Raw genomic sequence first — 23,423 nt, 5'->3', positions numbered from 1 at the left:
AAGACGCAGTGGAGAATATTGTTGATTGAAATTACCTGTAACCTATCTAGCCATCTACCATTCTGGGTATTGTCAAGGCCGGCGTTGGGAAAGAAGGTGGGGAGGATTGGATAGGATAGGCAGAGGAGTAGGTACTGCACCAAGATCGTTACACTGCCTTTGGAGTCAAATGGGGTCACAACCAACCAAGCAACAATACTCTGTGATTACTTAACAACAAAATTCCAATCATCTTCGCACGGAAATTGTTAAACAACAAAAATCACAAATTACAAGGTATAGAATAATTCAACTTCTTCAATTATGAATCTTTCATACGGTCCAACGAGATAAGGGGGGCTTTTTGTAAGGAGGCATGGAGCTGGTGGCAGAGGAAGGATTAGGTAATCAACCACTAGTGAGATAACTAGATAGAATGGATATCACCTGGTTCCAACGACAATCAACTTTCCTCCTCACTACTATAGTGATAGGACGTTCGACCAAAACCACCTACTCATTGTAATCTTTTCAATATTCCAACATTTTTTATGGATCAAACTCGGTATTAGAGGTGCAATATCACGTCGAAGTCCGGTACAGCCAACCGCCACAATACACTATAGAACTACTCTACTACCGTATGGATCGAGGAGATCTTTCTGCTGCAATATGGTATGTTATCACTTTTGGGCAAAGAATAGGGGGGTGAAGGTGGGTTCGACGATGCGCCTTCCAATCTAGGCGTGCCTTCCAAGTTGATCACCCTAACGCCATGACCCCGCAATAATGCGCTGTATAAGGTCGATTGTTTTCACCTCCGTTGTATTCATCTCTAATTTGATCTTGTAGGTTCAAACCTATGCGAGGCAATCCCATTTGCCTAACCATCCAGATCTATGCGACAGCGTCAGCTCATTGATATCTCGCCCTTCAGGTTCCGGAAAAAATGGCCACGTACCTTGCCAGTAACTTGCTTGATCACAACGGAAAGAGAGAACACTCCCCTGTGCTGGACTCTCTAAACTCCTTGCGCTCGTCGTCTACTGGAAGGCGGAAGAGTCTTGGGCTTAATAGGGACGAGATTGATCAATCCAAAAGTTCGCTCACACGGGATGCAACTAAAAGCCACTCCCGCTTGGTGATCCAGGCATCAATTCGAATGGCAAATGACTGGAAGTAATCATTATCAATAACTAGATGACCGGGCGATATCAAATGCTAAAGGACCTGAAAAGGTTGGAGCAACCGTCTCGTATCAGCAAGCCGGTGGAGCACGTGTCGGATCTTTTCGATGCCAATGTGGTTGACGATCAGTAAATCAGATGCGTGTCCATCGAATTTCCATCGAAACACATTTCTCGGGATCCGAAATGGTTTATCGTTGGTGAGGCATTCAAATCGGCGAAATTCGAGGACGCTACAAGCAGTATCTCATTTGATATTGACATCTGGGACGGGAGCACGCCCAGATCGAATGATGAGATTTGGGTTTTGGCGGGATTCGTAGGCCAATTCCTAAATCGCCTACACACTCCATGCATCCAAGATTAGGTCCTTCCTAAGAAGAGGGAACATTCAACAAGTTCGGAACCTAAGAGATTCGTATTCCACGAGACATACCACAAGATGGCGCTCGTTTTTTTGCCTCAAGGAATGCCTTTCCTAATTTCGACGGCACCCTGCCAATGTTTAAAATTCCGTTAAAGTCTGCTGGTAGATTGCAATATCGTAGGCTATTTCCGGACGACGGAGAGAGGATATTGAAATGCTGGGTAGATGAAATGCCTCGAGACTTTCCATATATTATGGCCGAATTTTCCTAAAATTCACGGAGAACCGTCAGCACATTCCTGTGGAATTCGATAAAACTATGATTGATCGCGGGTTTCTCATGCTTAAGGGTATGATCTGGCAACTTTTCGGGGCTGTAGGAACGGACGAAGCGGTTCAGAGACTAATATTTGAATTACCAACCCAGAGGCTCGTCCGAGGCGAAATGGTTTCCAGGGACATACGGTGGCCCTCAAATATGGTGCCGGCCCGTAAGATTCGATTCGATTCGAAATGGACACGCATTGCGATGAGAAATGCTGTCCGGCGAGACATTTGCAAGAGAAGGGCCAAATTCCATGAATTTGCCATCAATTTCACAGGGTTTTCACAACGAAAACGTGTCTACACCCTAGAAACAATCTATCGTACCTTCCAAAAGGGAGAAGGTATCATGAATGCATGGCAGGATGGAATGGTAACGACAAGGGCAATCGAAGCCCAAATCATACCGATTGTCCTAGATTGTGAGAACCCGTCCAACACACATGGACATGTATGTTCTGGATGCTATATGGTGTGGAATTGCCTCGATTTTGCCCATACCTTTAGAAATCGCCTCGAAGATCGATTTTGCCCGCGTTGCATAACCAAAGCCTCTTCGAAACATGAAGATGTCGAAACGATATTACATGATTTCAAGACAAATGCAAAGCGATATTCACTACAAACGAAGGAACTAACACCCTCCGATCTAAGAGTCACTCAGTATTCGATACTAACAGAAAATATGTCATCGTCAAATATCAAGGCTCTGAAATGCTTCATTTGCCGCCTTGGGGCAAACATAGCGAGAGAAAAAAAGCAATTTCCTCGTCTGAGAGACTTGTTCTCATCACGATTTGATTCATTTATCAAATTTATTCCAGCATTTGTTGGAGATGGTTGGCAAGACGCCTACGTCCCAGTTCGTCGACTAATAAACCCAAATCCATTGACAGAACTGTCAAAGTATCCACTTCAGGCACTCCCAGATGCTATTTTCCCGGTAATTGCTATCAATGGCAATACGATTTTACATGGCGTTGAAAATGTCGCTCCAACAGCCATGTACATCAATTTTATGAAGCATACATATCTACCCGGCGTATTGGGGCTGGTATCAGAGATCCAGCCCATGCGATTAATGAAAAGAGATAGCCAACAGTGGATTGAAATGATCCGCCGATTCGACCACCAGTTTGCTCTAAGGAGACAAATATCCCATATGCGAAAGGACCGCATTGGTTTGGTAATGTCTGAAACAGAGTACCATGGTCTTGTGCAAGGGTGGATCTCGGGTGAGTACAGACCTCGCAGTGATGTTCAACTCAACCATCATAGCAGATATACATACAGAGAGTTGGAACGTCGGACTGGCCACCTGCTAACTTCACGTATGTTCTATACCGAAAGTGTCTATCTAAGAGTGTACTGTAGCCAGTAAACTATCTTAATGCTCGCGACAAACCTCGCGAAGGCACTGCTGTGGACATAAAATACTAGTAGGGGGCCAGCCTGACGTGCCCAACCTCTGTACATATACAATAGCTAGCTCCGAAGCAGACCAATGAAAATGTTCCCACTTCACCTGCAAGCTTCCTTAGTTAAGAAAGTTCTGGGTTGATAGCGGTTCTTGGGGGTGACTATACATCAATAATGTAGAGTAAGCGCATTGCCGTATCCTCGCGCATACAGCAATCCTCCGAAAGGCCTAGAACATGAGTGGAAGATACACTCAGCCCTGCAGGGACCGAAGAGGGAAGATAGACAACGAAGATGTTGGCGACCGGCACTGGAATATTACAATAAAGATAAAGAAGGCCATGCCGTCGGATGGATTGCCGGTCATTATTGATTACAAGGAGTGTCTACAAGACGAAAGCTCGCTAGGAAACAAATCACGCATGCGGTGCAGCATACAATTGAACAGGACATGATCAGTGATGTTTATCGAATCAGACAGATATACACACGACCGCCACCTACCTACCTCTCGTATTTCCCGCGATACGTGATGATGATGATGGTGGTGGTGGTGATGATCACTAGACATGCATCTTTCCAATGAACCCCAGCAGTGTCGCGATGGAAGGAGAACGATTTCTTTCTTTTTCTCTCTCGCATGGTATTGGGGAAGTGAAATCCTGAATCAATAGATCGATGTGGAGGTATCAAGTTTAAATATAGTATAATCGTTAGGAAAACCCGTATATGCACGTCGTTTCTCTCGCCAGCAGATCACGCGCGGGCCGACTCGGTGTTTCCCTGGTCTTTGTTGGACTAATAGAGACGTGGGAGGGGAGGGGGAGGGGGAGGGTTACTGGCGACCACTAAAGTTACTACGAGGTACCTATACTGGACTACTGGGGATGCTACCACGTGAGGCACTTGCACTCGCCACACCCAAGAGCGCCGTCGCTGCGCCGTCCACTCGTTCGAAACTCTGGTTATTGCCCCAATTTTTTCCAGTAGCAATGTTGCAACAATGGTTCGGCCGGGAAGCGGAACCATTACCACAGATCGTGTAGGTCGGTCAGAGTTTGAGCGAAGAGGAGGGGGAAAACAATCAACAAACAATGGATTTGCAAATGGTACTCCGTAGAATCAATTGAATTTAAAGACTTTTTTTCCAAATTTACTTTTGCTATTCTTAGTCGGAGATTACATACAATGAATTTTCGCCATTGCGGCCGTTGGCGGAACATGATGGTGATATATCATCCTTATTGACTACTCCAACCCCTCGGACGCCCGTGGTATCTAGGAACCACAATCGACTAGGAGGTGAGTGCATCATGTATCATATACTACCTGTTGCACGAACAGCACGGGACAGGGCATTATTATCGAGAAGATGTAGTACATAGGAGGGGCAGAGACGGTTCGCACGACTGATGATGCTCGAGCAATTGCAGTCGTGCCCTCTCAAATGCGGAAAAGATGGATCCGGAGAGCCGGTTTCGTGTGCTTGGCGGTGGAACAGAACTGGTGGGTGTACCCACGCAATGGAGGAGAGAAAACGGTCGTGGAGAGCGTGATGCTGCAATTGAACAGAGAAAAGAAATGTGGTGTGTCGGGTGATGAGTGATTGCGATAATATTCGAGATTACATCCACCATGTGGCGTTTGAGATGATTACTTGTGTATATATAAACCTCGCTGGACCCTTAAAAAGGGTGCGATTGCTTGTCACCCGGCAATGCGGGACGTACAACTTGGAGAGATAAGAGGGTTGGGGGGATGCGCATGCCGATACCCGAATGTGCAGATCCGCGAAAGAAACCAGTTTGAACCGCCCAGAACGCCATCAGGATATATGAGTGAACGAGTTCGAAACAAACAGACAAAAAAAATGTACGGAAGAGAAAGTGACAGTATTAAAATGCGACTAGAAGTTTTGAGCGATGCCAGTGTTTCCTTGCTGCGGGAACACTGAAGGGTTTTCGATCCTCGTATTCCGTCGTGCTGACACGTCTCGTATTATGGGTTGCTGGTTGGCACCGTAGGGGTCGGCAGCGTATGGGCTGGTCGCGTGATAATAATTGTTGTTGTTGTCGTAGTAGTCCTGGGGATTGTTCATGGGAATAGGATAGTCGCCGGAGTGGTCTGAGCGATTGGCCATTGAGTAGGAAGATGAAGCATTGGAAGGTCCGCGACGAACACCAGACTGGTTCTGGTTGGCAGTGGGAGCAGCACCGAGAGCGCCGATGCCTTCTGAATCCAGAGTCTCGCGGCGACCGTTCATCAAGTGGTCGTTGGATTGGCTGTCGGAGTAGGCTTGGGTGGGTGATCCGGGACTCTGGTAGCCACCAGGGTTGCTGTTGCTGTCCGAGTATCCGGTCATACCGCTCGTGAGGGTTGTCGACGCTTTGCGGTTGGAGCTTGTGGTGGTGTTTCCCCATCCTCGGTAGCCGCTCTGGTCCTCGGCCATCTCAGAAGTCATGCCGACCGCTGGGAGTGTCGGGTCATTGTTGGGGTTGAAGCCATATTCCTCAACCTCTTTCCTGCGGGCCTCCTCCGCGTTCTTCTTCGACTTGCGCCTCCTCCACAGGAGCAGACCGGCAATGACAAGGGCCGCAACGACGACGACCGGGACAACCACTGCAATGGCCGTCTTTCCACCCGTGCTCAGGCCACTGGTTTCCTGCTTGTTCTCGGGGTTCTGAAGACCTGCGGGGGAGGTCGAGGACGAGGAGGGAGAAGAAATGGCACCCGTGTCGGTAGGGTCGGCTGTCGATGGGGGAGTTATGACAGAGGTGATGAACACGACCGAGGGAATGGGTGTCTCGCCGGGGGCCGTAGGTGTTTGGGTGACGATGGAGGTCAATACCTGCGTGGAAGGCTCTCGAGAGGGTGCCGTCACGACAGACGTAGGTGCTGCGGATGAAGCAGGCTCGGGTGCCGACGAGGAGGGAGGTGCTGGGGTCGACGAAGGTGCATTTGGAGTTGAAGCTGGGGGCGCGCTGCTGGGTTGCTGCGAAGACGGAGGCGGCGGAGCGGACGATGGCTGATCGGTAGACGGAGGAGGAGATGGAGTTGGAGTCGACGGCGGCGTCGATGGGGCCTCGGTGGGCGTGGGAGCTATAGAAGAATCGTCGGCGGGCGAACTTGGAGTAGGAGAGGAAGGAGGAATTGAGGAATCAACGCGAGCTGACGTACTGGGAGCAGTGCCGTTGGACGACATGGCGAGAAAGAATGAAGAAGAGAAAGAGAAAGAGAGAGAGAGGGAGAGGGAGAGACGACGAGCGATGACCGTGGAGAAGGTCAGGTCAAGTCGAGTGTAGCGATGAGTGGTATAATGTGTTTTTGGAGGCGACACGTCGGTGGGGATTGGCCGATCTCTCTTTTCTGTCGAGGATGGTGGACGGTGGATGGTGAGTCTTGGGTGACAGGACTGGTACAAGGAAGGGTAGGTTAGGTAGGGTAGGGTATGATAGCGGTGGCCGTGGTAGCAGTGGCCGTAGTCGTGTCAGAGTTGTGAGATGCTTAGGCGCGGAATGTGTCAGGGAGGATGGGGCACCTGCAACCGGGAGAGGAAAGGCGTAAAGACACCGTCGCGAAACCGTCGGTAGGAATGACGATAGCGAACGGAAGGAGGAGGTCGGTGGACGAAAGCAAAAGCGCGAAAGAAAGAAGAGGAGAAAAAGAGTGGCCTCGCGAACGGAGTGGCAGCGGTGAGTGGATGGGAGGAAGTAAGAAAGAGGAGGAGGTGGAGAAGAGTGGAAAGGAGACGAGTGTCGAGAGAGGGAATTGAGAGGAGGAGAGGACTGGGTACTGAGTAGAGTAGAAAAGAAGTGGAGATGAATGGGCGGGAGGCAACAAAACAGCCGAAGCAACCACTGGCACCACCAGTACGAGGTAACTACTTGTACTGATCAACACAATCAAGAGCCGCCCAACCGAGATGGGATGGTGAGGATCAGTCTCGTCGTGTTACAGTTTCGTCTTCTTCTTCTTCTTCTTCTTCTTCTTCTTCTTCTTCTTTTTCTTCTTGTTCCTTGATTCCCTATTCCTTCCAAGTGGTGACGTTGGAGGGACAAAGTAAATTACTCGTCAATGGGAGCTGGGAAGGGGGAGGGATCACGCTGGTAATTGAGAGAGCATGAGCACTGAGTAGGCAGGGAAGACAAGGGAACAACAGGATTGCGCGAGCTGACGAGGGGGGGTTTGTTCCAATGATTGTCATAGTAGGAGGGTTTTATGACCTGTGAGAGATGGAAGCATGTATCGTATCATGGCAATAATCATCATCACGATACTCTGTACAAGGGACTAGTTCAATAATAACTACTCCGTACCTACTTTCTTACCTAGGTAATTACTACCAAAACGCATGCATAGGATGATATCTAATTAGTATCTGTTTGGGTGGTGGCACTGTGCAAAAGTACGTCCTGTCATATTCCATCAAGTGGCCATGAAAGGAACAAACTCCATGTCGCTCTGTTTCGTCCAGCAGCAACACACAACAAATGCATCAATCATTTTAATCCTCTTCCACTACTGCTAGTTACCGATTAATTGATTAATTAATTACAGCAACGGTAGCATCTAGTAGGTTAGTTGCCTTAGTGTTCCTGCGGGTTCAACTCTGTTTCGTGCCAGTCCATGCCAGACCAAGTCGAGTGAAAGGCGTGAAAGGCGATTCCCAATCGGGTGGCCATAGCCCGTCCATTTCAATGCATCCGATCCATCCCATCGTTAGCGTGTGGCTGTACAGGTTACAAGTTATTGTACAAGTTACGAGTACAGACGAGTAGTTCAGGTAGATACTCTTTTACAGCAGAACGTTGAAGCATCGCTGGCATCATCATATGATAGATACCCTACATGGACTTCGACTGCATTGGACCCGACTTGACCTGATTCGATTATTCATCACCAACATGATCGACTTCACCCGCTCCAGCCAGCCCTATCTCCCTCTCCCTTGGGCTTGACCAGATACTGTACAGTACAAGTACAAGTAATACCACTAGATTAGGTACATTTGAATCGTAGACTTTCGTTCGCGGGCTTCGCCTCCGCTCCTCACCTCAACCTCTTTGTCTCTCGAGTCTTGAATCTTGCCCGACCGACCGGCCGCTCGCTCGACGATACTCGTAGTCACATCAATCAACCATCATCACCCGCTTGCCTATTACGCTATAACGCCGCCGTTCTCGGCCTCCATCCCGGCCTATCGACATCATCTTCCGGCATTGTCTCCTTGTTCTCGTAAAAAGCACGAGCTGGCCCATCTTCTGATTGGCCACTCTATATTAAGGTCATCCACATCCCTACCCCTTGTCACTTACTGTGTGCTGTGTATGCTGCCCATTGGCCATTGGCTATACTCCTCTCCCTCTCTCGTTCTCTTCCTCTTTCGTCTCACTCTCTCTCTATTTCTCTCCACCAGTAAATCCTCTAGCTCTGAGGACCTCGGTCGGCTCAACCACAGAACACAAGAAAATTGCTCGTGCTTCTTCTTTCGACTGCCTGATGTGGCGGTAATGTATTACTGTATTGTATGACTATGGATGTATCGTGTAGGTACCAGGTAATGCTCGTGCAGGACATCAATCACGCTTTCTTGCAGCGTTGCATGCACGATCGTGTTGCACAGTGCACTGCAACATGCCTGTGTACAATACACACAGTATTTGACCTGGCCTGACCTTTCCCAATCCCCATTCCCCATCCAGTCTCGGCTTGGCTGCTGCTCAATCGCATCGACCTGCTCGAGTCGGTCATCGTCACCGTTCACCGGGTCACCCAACACCGCATCGAGTACTTCCAACCTTCTCTCAAAAGGCATACTGTACTGAGCATCACTACCCTTTCTGCATCATGCGTCCATGCATCCATCTTGAAAAAGATTTTCACCATCATCTACACCTGCATCTGGCGTGTTCCCGTGTTCTATCCTTCTTCTGAAATGTATGCATGCACCATATACTGTACGTACAAGGGTGGCTAGGGTTTCTTGGACCATCAATAATCATTATCATGATTAATACGATACGATCAGGCCTTTTCGCTCCCTCTAGCTCCATACATCCTCGCCTAAACGACACAAAATGAACTCACCTGCTCGCTTCGCTCAACGTATTGTGGAGACATTTGTGCTAGCTTTCAAACGTTACCACGAGCCTCATTCGGCACCAGTGACTACCCGTCAATCATAGCAAGATTGAACACCGATGAAATGAAAATTCGCATTCGAGGCATATCAGAAAGATTCAAATCAAATCACATGCAATTCAAAAATACTACCGAACCCTCTAACCAACTAATTGGCTGATCTTCCCGGCCAATCCTCCCTTTCCCGATCAAATCAGTCCTGGTATAATCGCCTTCCTGCTGCCCACCTTATCCTTCCCAAACTTCTTCTCGTACCACCGCTTGCCCTGCAGGGCCCGCGGCAACATGGTCGCAATCTCGTTCACGAGAAACGTCCTCGCAGGATGGCAATGAACCCCACCAACCATCCAAAACCCAGCCCACTCGATCCACTCACATAGGTAATGCGCGAACAAGACGTACTGAAACAGACCGTTCTTCGGGAGCATATACACCTTGTCCACATTGCCGGGAGCCTTGCCTAACTTCTCTGCCTCGCGACGTTGCTTGCGATCCACTGCCCTTCTAATCTCCCTCAGGTCGTCGTCGTGGAACATGTTCCCCAGTAGTCCCCATGCCCAGATCACGAGCCCGAACTCCATCGCCCAGTACCGTCCCGCCCAGTCTTCCACCGTCGTGGGTCCGTATCCCGACACCCACCCACCTATCGAAATCGCATTGAACACCTGGAAGAGAAACGCGAGCATCCAAACGAGCGGGCTGATGGGCGACATGCTCGGATTGAGAAACAGCGGCGAGATGATTGCACGGTAGATGTAATGGATTACCTATGTCACCGCCTCGTTAGCTCGTCTTCCGAGAAGGGGGGCTTCAAAACACGTATAAGTGAGGAACACATACGAAGCATCCAACCATGGTCCAATTTCCCCATGGCAGTTCTCCGATGCCCAACTCCTTGGGCAGCGTGTAGAATATTACCAGAAGCAGTAGGAACCCCACGGATTCCATCGTTGCCCATCCAATCTTGCCGGGGATATTGAAGCGAGATTCTGTTGACGTCTTGCCCTGCGGGTACCAATCAATCACCCACTGGATTGCCGTGATCTTTCGTTCGAAACAGTAAGCTTCCATGCACTAGATGGCGTACGCAGTGAATGCGTGTAAGGGGCGGACGTACCAAGGGAAAGAACTGCCAAACGTAGCAAATCCATTCCCAGTTCTCGCGCGACGGCGGGATCAGTCCCTGAACGATTGCCATGGCTCTTTTCGAGTATGAGCACGCAAAACACAATTGAAAGGTTTGCAGAATGTAGAAGAATCGAGAGAGAGGGCTCGCGCGGTTCAGCTACCGGGAGGATAAAAGGCGTGTTGAATTGATTTAGCCATGCTGCCATTATAATACGCGACTGAACGGAGAATCGTGAGGTCATTGCACCTATCCTGGGAACCCGAAGTCACGCTAACCCAAATCGTGCTCACTCGCTGCTTGGAGTATTCTTGTCATTGCGATACACGGACTTAACTAAAGCAAACATTGCTGTTTGGTCTATGGGATGAGCTGGCGTTGAAGATTGAGTCAAAATAAAACTGTGTACTGCGCGATTGCCGGGGTGAGATCCTCCCATGATCTGCATTGCTGCAGTAGGGCGTGGAATCATGTCCCGGTAAAGCTTGGATTCTTGTGGCTTACTCCGCATCAGAAGGCATCAAATTGCTCGTCCCATTCAGCGATGAACGACTTTTGTGAAGCGTCTTTTGTTGGGGCGAGCTATCCAGATTCACGCACCACACACACCTCACGAGCGACCGCGGGTGAGGAGACCTCCTGGAATGAATGAATGTAAGCCGGAACCTACATCCGGTGTTCTTTCTACTCCTTGGATACCTTGGTAACTAGTAGAACTCTTACCATACACCTCATCACTTGTTCAATCCCTTGCATTTGACTAGTTCTACCAGCAATTGCCAACTACGAGTAGCACCTATCGCTGTATTCCTCGTGTGCCCATCAGATAATAGTCACAGCCATCAACTGTTTAGTGTCGTATGGTACTAGATGGTCAGAAGTGTCAAGAGATCTAGGCTCTCAAAACTGCATATCAGCTGAACCTACATTAACCTACAAGTACGACGACAAGTATCCAATCCCACAGCCCGTGCTCAGGTGAACAATTCTTCCGTTCGCCCTTGCCTAGTTCTGAATCTGTAGATCTAGATATCGAAACCAGCAAGGCATTGGTTCAGCTAATGTTTCGGGAGCGGCAACTACACTTTCTTTGTTCGTCTTCTCTTCAGGGTGTTCATGTTTCCGGAACTAGAGAAGGCCCAAAGTCCGGTACGCCCTCGTCTCGCTATTCTTGATTAGCGAACCATAGATTGCGGGGTTTATCTGAAAGGAAGGGGGCACGGGGGATCGTTTTAGCATGTGGCCATTCAACAAGGGAGGGATGGGGATCGCATCTTTGGTTCTGCTTGCTCACGTGCGTAATTGTCTATGGATGAACTAGAAGTAGTCCCTGTGGCGATGAAGTGTGGCTATGAAGGCTGACGCTACTGAGTATGGATGGAGGTTTTGTTGTGGGAATTGAGAACGCCGGGTAGAGTGAAAGGCCTCTTTTTGATTTTGAAGCCTACTAAGGAGGAGGTGAATAAGCTACCTGAGTAGAAACGCGGCTCCGACCATGAACGTATTATGAAGCATAAGGAACTATAGCATGTGTCAACATATCAATTAGGTAAATCGCCCACTCATATCTAATTGCTATATTGGTGTATCAATATGATGTGATGCAGGTACAACATAACAAATACGTCAAGGTTCTACTGGATAACTCGCTACGAATTTGTATCAGTAACGACCGATACCTCCAGTAAATGCAAATTCGTTTGTTTGTGGTTGATTCGATATTCGATACTTTAAATTTCATAAGGGAGGGAATAGAGCATATACCGTAATTATGTTTGGATCAGGCTTGGCTATGTGATTATTGAAGACCGAACATGCAAAGAAGATTCCTCTTTCTATCGGTAACCTCATTTATCTTTCATAGAACTTCTTTCCTCTGGAATGTTCGGTTTTTCTTCGTACGTATCGTGGACCGGGAACACATCATCTTCACCTTTTCTCTTTTGCAAAAGCTTCGCAGTACCTCACAGCTACGACCGAGTATAATAACCATCTTGCGTTCCGTGATAGACAAAGGTTCATATTGCACAATGCCCAACGCAGATTTTGGGAGTATTTACAAAGTAGATTGAAGCTTCTAGTGAGCTGTTCCCCAACAATATGTCTAAAACTTCATCATGATACCTTCAGGGACCAAATCCATAGTTCACCCGAAAAATTTGGGCCCCAAAAGCAAGCCAAAAGCAAAGATTCAATGGCTTTGCTTACTCAGGTCATATGTATGCTGCCATCTGTCTCTCGGTGCCTCTATCCTTGCCATTCCCAGTCTCCTGCTTTTCCGGAGCCCATTCACTATCCTCTATACTCTTGACCATCTCATCAACCTTCAACCGCCCCTCAACAATCTCCTTTCCATTCACGAGATCGTTCTCATCTGCACGCTTGCCCGCCTCCTCCTTGTCCTTCGCTATGCCTGCCTTAACATGTCTGTGGACGAGGCGATCTCTCGCCACGTCGAAATCCACATCAACAAACCACAGCTCATCCATCAACTCGCTAGCTTCCTTCCACGGACTCTTGTCTAGACTCAAATAATTCCCCTCGAAAATTACGATTCGCACACTCGACTGTATTGCAATGTCGTCTTGGACGGGATCCTTCACGGCGTGATCGAAGCTAGGCGCGTACAAGGTCGACGTCTCGGGACACAGAGGCTCACGTAGCTTCTTCACGAGCGTTAGGAATGAGTCGCCGTCGAACGTGAATGCAGCGCCTCGGCGAGCATGTGCGGTCACGGGATCGGGAAGGGCGTCCAGCTGGGCACGGGAGAGGTGGTAGCCGTCCATAGGTACGAAAGCGGCGAGGGGGCAACTATTGTGGGTTCCTGGAGATGCTTGTGCATGTTTCTCGTTCAGACGATTAGCTACGATTGCAGCGAGTGTGGTTTTGCCTTAACTGTCGTCAGTATAGATATGCGCGTAGGGGTGGGTGGTGGGCAAATGAGGGGACAGTACCCGAACCGGGGATGCCTGAGACAGCAACTAAGATACGCTTAGAATTGGGGAGGTCCTGGAACTTGTCTATCGCAGTGTTAATTTTGAAGAAACAAGAGTTGGTTCCAACAGGAAATACCCCAAGTCTTTTCAACCAGTCGCTCAACCTGTTCTTCCATCCTGAATTACAACGAGAATGCGGAGTTCTTATCTAAGCCGGATCTAAGTCGATAATGGATGAAGCGATACTTCACCCTAAATATGTTCATGTATATTCATATATGCTTTAAAGGGGTGAAGATGCCTCTTGTGCAAATGCTCAGGAGCTTACCGCTGATCGTGGGGTATTGTGTGGAGTTAGGTTAAGCTTAGTCGTCAGGAGGTTCCTGTGACGTAGCTAGTGGGGAAAAGAAGCAACACCAGCTTCCAAAAGGCGCGATAATGTGTAAAACAAGTTGGCAATCTTATCTTTTGATTGAGAACCAATGAAGCGTGTCATTAGGGTACAATCCTGGGGGCTCGAGGCACTTGCTCAGTTTTGCTTTTCCTCCATGTAGTGTGAACCACAGATGGATAGTCCTCCTCGCCTTGCAACGTAATTGGTATGATCAGTCGCGATTCAATGAGGCATTAATAAACATGAATACTAAAATCTAGGAAACCGAGTGATTTCATGACTGTAGAACATGGCTCAATGCGACTATCAGAGGCGAGGCTATGATGTTGTGCCTTGCCAATACGATGATATAGCATTGGATTATGATACACCCTTCCACGAAGATATATTTCTTCTTGTCATTTACATGACTCTGCCAACTTCGGAAAGCCGAGTTTAGCAAACCCCCCCAAAAAGAGACACCGAAAACTCCATTGCTTTGACGTATCCTCCTCGTCGAGATGATGCACATATCATATACAGAGAAGATGAAAAAGAACCCAGATGCTCACTTAGGGATATCACGCTCCCGGAAACATCGACAACGCCTATCGGAGGCTCTCAGCAGCCTTAAAGTCCGAACAGTGAAAGTAAGGAGACATTATAAGATCAACGACCACGCTGGTGCTCTAGTGCTTCATTTTCGTGTTTCAATCTCTGCTGCCAGGAGCGGAGCGATTCATATGTCAGCATGGTTGTGACCGCTGCAGGGACAGCCCGGACCATGTTCGTTCCCATGCCGCTGTAGAATGCTCTCCAGCCTTCTTCATGCAGAATTGTCGTGCATGTCTTTAAGACGCCACGGTATCTGGGGATATTAACCATGCCATCCGATGACGCCGTCCCTGGCGGACGAGTATGATGTCCGACTCCCTGAAGGCCGCCTCGAAATGATATCTCGTTGTGGGAGCTTGATGGCAGTGACCGTTGTTGTGTCTGAAGACGGGTACGAAGAACCTCATGGGGATAAGTGGCGGACGTTGCGCAAATTTTGCTTAGAATCGTGGCCGATAACACACCCACCCAGTGAACCTCTTCATCAGTATTCGTCGCTTGACCCATTTCTAATCCTGTGAACCTCATCTTGAAGTATTCATAGAGCGGGAATTGTATGGCAACGTGCGTAAGACCAAGTAACGCTGGGGCCAAGCCAGAGTAGAATGCGCCGATACCCTCCATTCTGTACATTTTGCGGAATGCGTCGAAAGTTCCCTTGTATTGCCATGGCGGTCGATACTCTTCTGCTGTGTGGGAGCTCACTTGGGACATAAGTCGAGTTTTGATGACCCATATCGGATTAGTTGCTAGCGTCGAGCATGCGCCGGCCGTGATAGACGCGGATATGCGAGATAGCCACTTGTTGTCTAGCAAAATTTGTCAACATGTCGAATCGACATCTAAGCACCACCAACTAACCTATTTGCGTGTAGAAAAAATCCTTAGAGTAATCATACACGCTCATGTAGACGGCCCATGTCGGAATGTATCCGAGTAACATCGGGCCGAGACCTCTGTATAAACCTTTGACGCCATCTTCTGTCCATATCACACGCGCAGTCCCCGCGAGGCCTCGATATACTGCGCGGGTAGGTCTTCCATGGTTTCGGGGCCGGAATGCTCCCTGAGCTTGAAGCCGAGTCTTGATGACGTCGAGCGGGCAGGTCACGATGCCAGAAGCGATACCGGCCGCAGCACCACAGATGGCATTGACGGAGGAGTTTGGAAGGTTCGCACACCTCACAGCAAGGCTAGAGAAGGGTTTGGGAGGGGGTGAGGAGTTATAAGAAGATTTCGAGGTCGTCGTCGTCGCATACCGTTCTTTTGAGGTAGTCGGGGACGGCGGCGGCTCGGGTGCTTCGGTGGACATGGTGGGAGGCTGTTCATGATGGAAAGATCAGAGAAAAGCATTAAGTTTTTTCAGATAGTGATATCCTACAGGCCGTCGTCCCCTTTACAGTGCCTCAGTGTGCGGAAACCCCGCAGCACTCGAGTGACACAATAGCTAGCGGTCGAGCAGATCCATTGACCGTCGGACGCAAGATGCAGGGCGGGGATCGAAGCGATGCCGGGGTCGATTACGTTTGTTGGAGTGATGATCTGTCGCTGCGATGGGCGGCGACGGGTTGATCAACTATACGCACGCAAATGATTCGCGACCTGAGGATGAGAGGGAACGTCTGGCTAGGCACACGAAAGAGAGAGAGAGAGGGAGAGGGAGAGAGACAGACAGAGAGGGACTGACGATAGGAACAAGTACGAAAGTGCGGTGGGGAAGGATGGCACATGGATTGCAAGCTTGCTAGTCTTTTGCCAAGGTTCGGCGTTCAGCGACCAGCCAATTCGCTTCGAGCATTTCAACCTTACGAACCTTGAGAACTTCATCGACGACACTTCAGCGACTTCCTCTCCCGACCGACCCCAGCACCCGCTACCTCCACACAACTCTGATCCATCCTCAGAGCGCTCCGAAACGATGTCCGCGCCGTCGCTCGCACCCTTCATTCTCAAGCGCCCCTGGCTGCAGAAGTTCGTGTCGCCACTCGCCAAGTGGTATGTGAACGCTGCGGGCTACAGGCAACTCGGATTGAGGTATGAATACCCTCTAAAATTGGCCAATTCCATGCTGGAGTGTCGCATAGTCACACTGGCATTGGATGGTGACTGCTAGGACGATGGATTAACACCAATTCCTCCGTAGGGCCGATGATTTGATCCCGGAAGAGAACAACACTGTTCAGCTTGCCCTCAAGCGTCTCCCACCGAAGGAGGCTTACGACCGTGTCTTCCGTCTGCGACGAGCTTTCCAGGTAGATATGACCGTTGATGGAGGATTGCTAGAGACGTTGCTAAAATTCTATAGTTGTCCGTTGCACACCAGCTTCTCCCCAAGGCGGAGTGGACCAAGCCGGAAGAAGTAAGACAGACATGGACAGCGAGTAAAGAAACCATCACATCTGACAATCGCTGCAGGACACCCCATACCTAACCGAAGCCATCCAGACGGTCGAGGCCGAGATGAAGGAGCGTGAGGATTTGGAGGCCATGGTGATCACCAAGAGGCAGCGAATTGCCAAGGTTGCCCACTAGAAAGGGCGTAAATAAGACCGTTATCGAATTTCCTTTGAATCAGTGGAGGTGGAGGGAGGGAAAAACTGTGCATTAGAGTGTATATCAGCAAGACATCTCCTTCGCAGTACTGTTCTGATACTACGATCCCCAACGACTTTGGATCAAATCAAGATTTGCCACATTATAGTATTTCGTTCCAAGACCGTCTTGTGAATTGCCGGTACCCTTTGGTGCCTCGACCATTCTGCATGTGAAAGGACAGGATTCTAAAATACAGCTTACTCCGTACTTCGAAAGAAATTGGCACTGATTTGCGAAAGATTGGTCTCAATTGTGCCTTTGGCTAGCGGATAGATATCAACCGTTGCCAATGGCATCACAGGATCCAATCTATCGGCGGTATCCAATTTCGTATGTAAATGGCACCCACGAAACCTTCCTTACAAACTCAATCAGCAGGTCACCAAGTCAGTACAACTACTATATATTTGTCTTTTATTCTTTCCAGTGCATGATTTTACTTAAGTTCAATGAGTTCCATAACGTGATAGTCAGGGCATACCAAGAAGCTGCGATTCAGTAAAAGTCCATTACATCATGACAAGCACGTGTGCTAGGAACATGGCGCCAATTCTTAAAAACCAACTCTATAGATACCTCACAGCTTCTGTTAAGACTAGCGGACACATATAACCACGAAGTTATGGAGAGTAAGTCTAGTTATAGTCAAGAGGTTGTTCGATCATACATTCGAGGATGAGAACCCAAGTCGTGCTAAAATTCATACCAGCAGCTGCCTTACCACATCTAAATGTGGTAATAATTCAATTACAATAATAATACAATATCAAAACCCGAATTCTGAAATGATGCCCAAATTTAATGAACATCGTAGAATTGATAGGATGATCGCACATGAAAACAAATAAAGTGTTACTCCACAAAGTGCATCTTGTGTACCTAAATCGTGCAAGAGAAGCTCTCAATAGTAACAAGTAAAACAACAATCGGTCTGAATTATCACGAAATCGCAGTACCTCGTAATTGAAACAACTTATGTCCCATTGTGTTATTATGATACATATTCGAGTTTTCATTTGCAGAAAATCCATTTGTCAGCGCGAGATCATGTGCCCAGGCGTCAGCCCGATCGCCAGACTCGGGTTCCATCCATTCCCCCGCACGCGCACCACGCGTCAGATTCGAAACTTGTCCCATCTTTCGGATGGGCATGAAAATTCTCTACAATATCTTGCATGCTATTCTATACGTCACCGTTTGCACGAATTTTGGTATGTGGGAATTTCTCAGGCGAATGGAATCGACAAGTGCTGACTTAGAGGCCACGATAACAGAGACGAAGGTTGTCACCAGTGATGCAATCAGCACCATTGACCATGTCCTCTTTACGGCGCTCGGCGCGTATCTCGATGAACAGTAACAATGTTACATCCGAAATAGACCCTAATGGCACGACTTCGAAGATTGGGGCAAAGTATGTGAAGAAGCCTACTGCCACGACGAAGAAGCGTAAAAGTAGCGCAATCCCTACGGACAACAACGTAGCAAGCAGCGTCAATGACCCGCCAGAGAACTTTGCAATTCCTGATGCTCCAGCAACACCTCTTCCAAAGAGACGTAAAGCACAGCCTTCTGAATCACCGGCTAAACCCCCACCATTCACGCCGACGCCTTCAGGAGTCGGGCTCATCGCTTCGTCCACTGAATCCGGTCATCCTCTCGAGGACCTAGCCGGCTTCAAACCGCGACCAGCTGAGCCACATGCGACCAACGCACCTCTATCCACCCCCGGAGGAACACGCGTGGTCGCTTATTCCTCTTCGCCCATCAAGGCTCCATCAGCGTCACAAGAAGAGACAGCATCACCGGCTAAGAAGAGGAAGGCCAAAGAACTTGTTCCTCCGGATGTTGGCGCACTGCCGCATCCCACCTCGACGATTGATACGTTATTGAAAGACGCATGCGAGCACTTGTGTAAAGTCGACCCGAAACTGAAGAATTTGATCGATAACCATGAGTGCAAGATGTTCACGCCAGAAGGGTTGAGGGAGGTTATCGATCCTTTCACCGCTCTAGCCAGCGGTATCATCGGGCAGCAAGTACGTATGCTTACCTCTGGTCATGCTTCATGAGACATGGATGAAGTCAATATTTCCATGCTTGGCTAACCATATCAACGTTTCAGGTGTCAGGTCAAGCCGCGGCTTCCATACGTAAGAAGTTCACCGCCCTCTTCCCTGATACCCACCCGTCGTTTCCTACTCCCGCACAGGTGACCCAAGAAGAAATTTCCACACTCCGAACTGCGGGCCTCTCGCAGCGCAAAGCAGAGTACATCCAAGGATTGGCAGAGAAATTCACGACCGGAGAGTTAAGCGCACAGATGCTGGTCAGTGCAAGCGATGAGGATCTAATTGCAAAATTGGTAGCGGTACGGGGCCTCGGGAGGTGGAGCGTCGAGATGTTTGCATGTTTTGGCTTGAAGAGAATGGTAAGTGCCTTCAAGTCGTAGCCTCTGGCAGATGCTCACACTTCTGGTGCCAGGATGTTTTCAGCACGGGGGACTTAGGCGTGCAGTAAGTTTGTTTTCCTTGCACTCAATGGTGGTAGCCTTGACTAGGCCATTAGTATTGATCCTTGCTTTACCAATTGATCAGCGTCAAACTCCGTCAAGTTGACCACTGCTAACTGCCCCGTAGAAGAGGCATAGCGACCTACGTAGGCAAAGGTAGGCGGCACCAGCAACTTGACACCAGACTCGAACTTACTATAGAGCAGACGTATCGAAATTGAAGGCAAAGGGTGGCAAGTGGAAGTACATGTCTGAGAAGGATATGCTTGACACGGCCGCGCCGTTTTCCCCCTACCGGTACGTTCTAGCCCGAGCTTATCCTGTCAAGATATTTCGGTTACATACCCACCGTTGCTAACGACTCGAACAGCTCACTGTTTATGTGGTACATGTGGAGAATTTGTGATGTAGATATCAGCGTCCTCCAGAAGGAGGACTAGACGGAATTCAGTACGGAGTAGAGTGGCGAACTGGCCATCATTAGTCAATGCAGAGCATTTTTGCGTAACATGTGTCGCATCTTGGCTACATTCATGATTTGACCAGGCCAATATATGGGTTTTCTAGAGGACTCTGGCATGGCGTAGTGCAGAGCAGGTGACGTTGCAGTACATATCAGACGGCAGCCTGTCAATTTTTCCTTCCTGCATTGTAGGGACCAAGGAATGGGGCCACGCTCACTTTTGATTTGCGATCGCGAGCATTCCTCGCTTCTCCGTGCCAAATCGAGGACCGTGAGCGCATTATGCATGTAAATACCCAATCCGATCTGCAAGATATTGACAGATTGGGTGCTGAAGGGGCAAAGCGGGAAGGAAAGTGGACCAGCCTGTGTGAATGTGCCTAGGACTGGTACATGCCTTGGACATATCACATGAAATCTGTTGTAACACAGCGGCACCTAGATCCGCTTCGTTTTCGCCTCGCGGTATGTGTATGACGGAGATGCATCTACTCCGTACATACCATCTGATTATGATAATCATGGCAACACCACAACTCGTATTGATGCCTGTTCAGTTGGCCGACATCTCTCCATGGCGATCCGGACGGGGGGAACGAAACACTCGCAGTGGTTAACTATCGTTTTAGGTTCATGGCATCCGATCGATTCAGCTACTGGCCGTTAAGCGGTCAGGAAACCTGGTAACAACGGTGAATCGTTTCTAACGGTTATTGGTGAGGGGGTTTCTCCGTTTTCAAGGGGCCGGGGTGCCGCAGGCGTGAACCGTGGATCGATTTCAAAGCGCTTCTGATTGAGTTCAGGGAAGGAGTCCCTGTGTAACGATCAGCATCTTCAAGTATGGCGGAGGAAAGAAAATGTCGAGCTACAGATGACATTTTGGTATACTCCGCATCGTGCATGCTATGTCTTATTCCGCGAGTGGATGGGGAAAAGTACCAACTCGTCAAGTCACATCGAGTGTTTTGAATGGAGAACCCCGCAAGCTGCAAAGCTCAAAGGGGTTGATAGATGATTCAATGGCCCGTTCCCCAAAGCAACAGCTGACTGCTCGGTGTGTATAGAGGGAGAGTTGACAGTGGACATGATCCAGCCACATCCAACGCAAAATGGGTAGATGACGGCCGACTTCGCTCGTCGAGGGTTACACTGACCGTTTCTCGCAAGCTGTTGGACCATTCAAAGCACGGTGGAGAAGAGGAAGGTGCGGCATAGGCTTCCGCGATTTGATGTGGACCAAAGCCGGTGTATCGTAGGATTCTGAGCTGCATGTGCTACTCAGTCTATTCTTTGTACAGAGTATGTGTGTTACAATTGTTTTTTGTTGTTTGTTTTTTCTCTGGCGGCTGCAATGGAAGTAAAGCCAGTGCTTAGGAGAGTGCCCAAGTAACACAGAAACTGCAGGGAAGACCTTTTACTCCCGAACCACAGATTGATCTAAGCAGGGGACCGCATGTTGTAATGCTCTTTGGGCGTTGACAGGTCTTGACGTCTGCTCGGGCAGAGAGCCCTGTCATCTGCAGTGCGAGTATGCACTGTATAGTGCTGTAGAGCAACCCGTAGGTGCATGTACCTATGTACCATGTATGTTCATGGACATGTTGGTCGTCCAGTGAAAGAAATGCAAGCTGGGTCTATCGATGTACGATATAGCTAAGCTCGCTATCGACTGTAATTGGTTTGCGGTATCTAGTGTATGAACAATGTATCAAGGTGGAGTTGAGGTTGTATTCTGAATCTCAGGGTTGTGACGAATAGAATGTCTACTGATGTGTTTCAAATGAAGCCATTCCCCAGACCGGAAGGAAAATCGCAATCTGGTCGATCATCTGCCAGCGAATGATGATTAGAACTATGGTTGTTGTGATTTTGGAGATCATATTGGCGCCGTGATTGGAAGTACGGACCATGGATGATTAAAATATTATCAGGAGGCTCCAATGAATTTCGTGCCATGCCGTATGCTTGCTTGTATATTGTCAAGACCAACATTTGCTGATTGCAAGGTGGAGGTTAGATAGAGAAAGCGACGGGGGTTACGAGTAGACGGTGATTGGAATAGCGATGTACGGAGTAGTTAGTCAGTCAGATATCAAGGGAGGAGTGAGATAATTACTTGTGAGATGGATCAAGGTGTCATATCTTGTCTTGAGTCTTGACCTGTCCTAGGTATGATCCTACTGTGTATAATGTGTATTTGTTGGTGGTTGACCCAGGCGTGTGGCGCCAATAGACTCCATCCCTTTCCGCGCCCGCTAGGCTAGTCCCAAGGCGGATTGGGAGCCGCCCCCTTCGAGCGATCTCCAGGGAATCTCGATGTGGACTAGCAGGGATGGCGTGCAGATGAGCCAACGCTACATACGCTCTCGAGTCTCTATTGACACGGCCCCCTCAACGCCTCATCAGCCAATTCCATCCCATCCGCGACCAGCGACGAACAACGAACGATGTGGTGTTTGGATAACCTCGTGCAGTCTGCAAAGCACCGTTGCCCATACAAGTGCTCTGTCGCCCCCTGGTCTCAGATGGAGGAGGGGTGGCCGCGCGGCTATCGATTGGGATGCCGTTGTTTCGTCTTTGCCAGCATCGGTGTCATCAGATTTCAAGGCATCGGAAGATGAAGTCAGAGACCGTGAGAGGGCTACCTAGGGATTTCCTCTCCTTGTCCGTCATCCTGCACAAGCCTTTCGCATCGTTTTCTCTTGTCCTGCCCAGTAGTATTAGCTAGCCAGCCCAGCGATAAGGTGACCAGCAGTGCGGTAGGGAGAGGTCGCAGAACGGGCAGGGCGTCCGCGGCGTGCAGCGGACGGACATGACTCTCTGACAGCGGAGGCGTGGCTCGTTGGAGAGTTCCCGACTAAAAACAGTTCAAGCATTTAGGTAGGACTCAGGAGCAGTATTGGCTGTCCGTGAAGGTGCATTATTGGCGAGTTGAAAAGCAGGGTGGATTCTTGCTAGGAACATTCAGCCGAGGATGGCAATAATGGTGAATGCGCGGCCACACTGCTATCAACAAGTCATGCGTTTTGTGCAAGCTCCATGGTAAGCACCTTGAGAAAAAAAAAGGAAAAAAGTCCTACGAAGGTGATTCGATCGGCTTTGGGTCGAGGCAAGACATTGTGATTGCCGTCGGCTTCTGTCCTCTGGCTGGTCTATAATTCGGTACGACAAGTCTAGGCGATATCCAAGATGAAACGAATTCCAAGGACGAATGCTAGCTGACTGGCAATAGTGCGCGGATTTATTGTGGAGAAATCAGGATTTGCGGAAGCCGTGGCTAGTGCTATGGGAGTCTGGAAGATGGGAATGATGAATAGAGACGCTTGCTACGCTTGCTCCGTACAGACTCCAGACTCTAGAGTAGGTACTCCGTAGAAGCAAATCAG

At 49.0% G+C, this 23,423-nt stretch overlaps 9 protein-coding genes across 9 annotated transcripts; 4 read left to right on the top strand and 5 right to left on the bottom strand.

The window, feature by feature from the left end:
* The first annotated feature begins 1,557 nt into the window (after positions 1-1,557).
* Positions 1,558-3,292, top strand: BU24DRAFT_424776 (uncharacterized protein). Its single transcript, XM_033528590.1, has 2 exons — positions 1,558-3,092; positions 3,208-3,292. The coding sequence occupies exons 1-2, from the start codon at positions 1,853-1,855 to the stop codon at positions 3,216-3,218; spliced, it is 1,251 nt and encodes a 416-aa protein (XP_033382105.1). The 5' UTR covers positions 1,558-1,852; the 3' UTR covers positions 3,219-3,292.
* Positions 3,293-5,047: 1,755 nt separating this feature from the next.
* On the bottom strand, positions 5,048-6,641 carry BU24DRAFT_246404 (uncharacterized protein). Its single transcript, XM_033522323.1, has 2 exons — positions 6,454-6,641; positions 5,048-6,375 (listed from the first exon to the last, which is right to left on the bottom strand). The coding sequence occupies exons 1-2, from the start codon at positions 6,476-6,478 to the stop codon at positions 5,183-5,185; spliced, it is 1,218 nt and encodes a 405-aa protein (XP_033382104.1). The 5' UTR covers positions 6,479-6,641; the 3' UTR covers positions 5,048-5,182.
* A 520-nt stretch (positions 6,642-7,161) lies between these two features.
* BU24DRAFT_424773 (uncharacterized protein) lies at positions 7,162-7,671 on the bottom strand. The gene has a single exon (XM_033528589.1). It carries the CDS (start codon positions 7,478-7,480, stop codon positions 7,301-7,303), a length of 180 nt encoding a protein of 59 aa, XP_033382103.1. The 5' UTR covers positions 7,481-7,671; the 3' UTR covers positions 7,162-7,300.
* Positions 7,672-9,505: 1,834 nt separating this feature from the next.
* Positions 9,506-10,924, bottom strand: BU24DRAFT_424771 (3-oxo-5-alpha-steroid 4-dehydrogenase-like protein). Its single transcript, XM_033528588.1, has 3 exons — positions 10,535-10,924; positions 10,258-10,461; positions 9,506-10,184 (listed from the first exon to the last, which is right to left on the bottom strand). The coding sequence occupies exons 1-3, from the start codon at positions 10,613-10,615 to the stop codon at positions 9,606-9,608; spliced, it is 864 nt and encodes a 287-aa protein (XP_033382102.1). The 5' UTR covers positions 10,616-10,924; the 3' UTR covers positions 9,506-9,605.
* Positions 10,925-12,173: 1,249 nt separating this feature from the next.
* Positions 12,174-12,686, top strand: BU24DRAFT_246322 (uncharacterized protein). Its single transcript, XM_033522322.1, has one exon. The coding sequence runs from the start codon at positions 12,358-12,360 to the stop codon at positions 12,613-12,615; it is 258 nt and encodes an 85-aa protein (XP_033382101.1). The 5' UTR covers positions 12,174-12,357; the 3' UTR covers positions 12,616-12,686.
* On the bottom strand, positions 12,560-13,755 carry BU24DRAFT_424768 (P-loop containing nucleoside triphosphate hydrolase protein). Its single transcript, XM_033528587.1, has 3 exons — positions 13,616-13,755; positions 13,498-13,563; positions 12,560-13,433 (listed from the first exon to the last, which is right to left on the bottom strand). Exons 1-3 carry the CDS (start codon positions 13,653-13,655, stop codon positions 12,757-12,759), a joined length of 783 nt encoding a protein of 260 aa, XP_033382100.1. The 5' UTR covers positions 13,656-13,755; the 3' UTR covers positions 12,560-12,756.
* Positions 13,756-14,067: 312 nt separating this feature from the next.
* BU24DRAFT_424767 (mitochondrial folate transporter-like protein/carrier) lies at positions 14,068-16,172 on the bottom strand. Its single transcript, XM_033528586.1, has 3 exons — positions 15,849-16,172; positions 15,329-15,788; positions 14,068-15,276 (listed from the first exon to the last, which is right to left on the bottom strand). The coding sequence occupies exons 2-3, from the start codon at positions 15,777-15,779 to the stop codon at positions 14,522-14,524; spliced, it is 1,206 nt and encodes a 401-aa protein (XP_033382099.1). The 5' UTR covers positions 15,780-15,788; positions 15,849-16,172; the 3' UTR covers positions 14,068-14,521.
* A 213-nt stretch (positions 16,173-16,385) lies between these two features.
* On the top strand, positions 16,386-17,201 carry BU24DRAFT_442710 (uncharacterized protein; the record flags this gene model as incomplete). The annotated part of the gene is made up of 4 exons (XM_033530542.1): positions 16,386-16,501; positions 16,611-16,719; positions 16,773-16,826; positions 16,883-17,201. The coding sequence occupies 4 exons, from the start codon at positions 16,386-16,388 to the stop codon at positions 16,997-16,999; spliced, it is 396 nt and encodes a 131-aa protein (XP_033382098.1). The 3' UTR covers positions 17,000-17,201.
* Positions 17,202-18,166: 965 nt separating this feature from the next.
* On the top strand, positions 18,167-20,144 carry BU24DRAFT_424766 (DNA glycosylase). The gene is made up of 7 exons (XM_033528585.1): positions 18,167-18,273; positions 18,337-19,101; positions 19,188-19,493; positions 19,547-19,578; positions 19,702-19,730; positions 19,781-19,871; positions 19,945-20,144. Exons 2-7 carry the CDS (start codon positions 18,379-18,381, stop codon positions 20,012-20,014), a joined length of 1,251 nt encoding a protein of 416 aa, XP_033382097.1. The 5' UTR covers positions 18,167-18,273; positions 18,337-18,378; the 3' UTR covers positions 20,015-20,144.
* Positions 20,145-23,423: the final 3,279 nt, after the last annotated feature.

The sequence above is a fragment of the Aaosphaeria arxii genome (assembly GCF_010015735.1).
Source record: "Aaosphaeria arxii CBS 175.79 unplaced genomic scaffold BU24scaffold_6, whole genome shotgun sequence".
In the NCBI taxonomy this organism is placed as follows: Eukaryota; Fungi; Ascomycota; class Dothideomycetes; order Pleosporales; genus Aaosphaeria; species Aaosphaeria arxii.
This window is presented reverse-complemented; position numbering and strand designations above follow the sequence as displayed.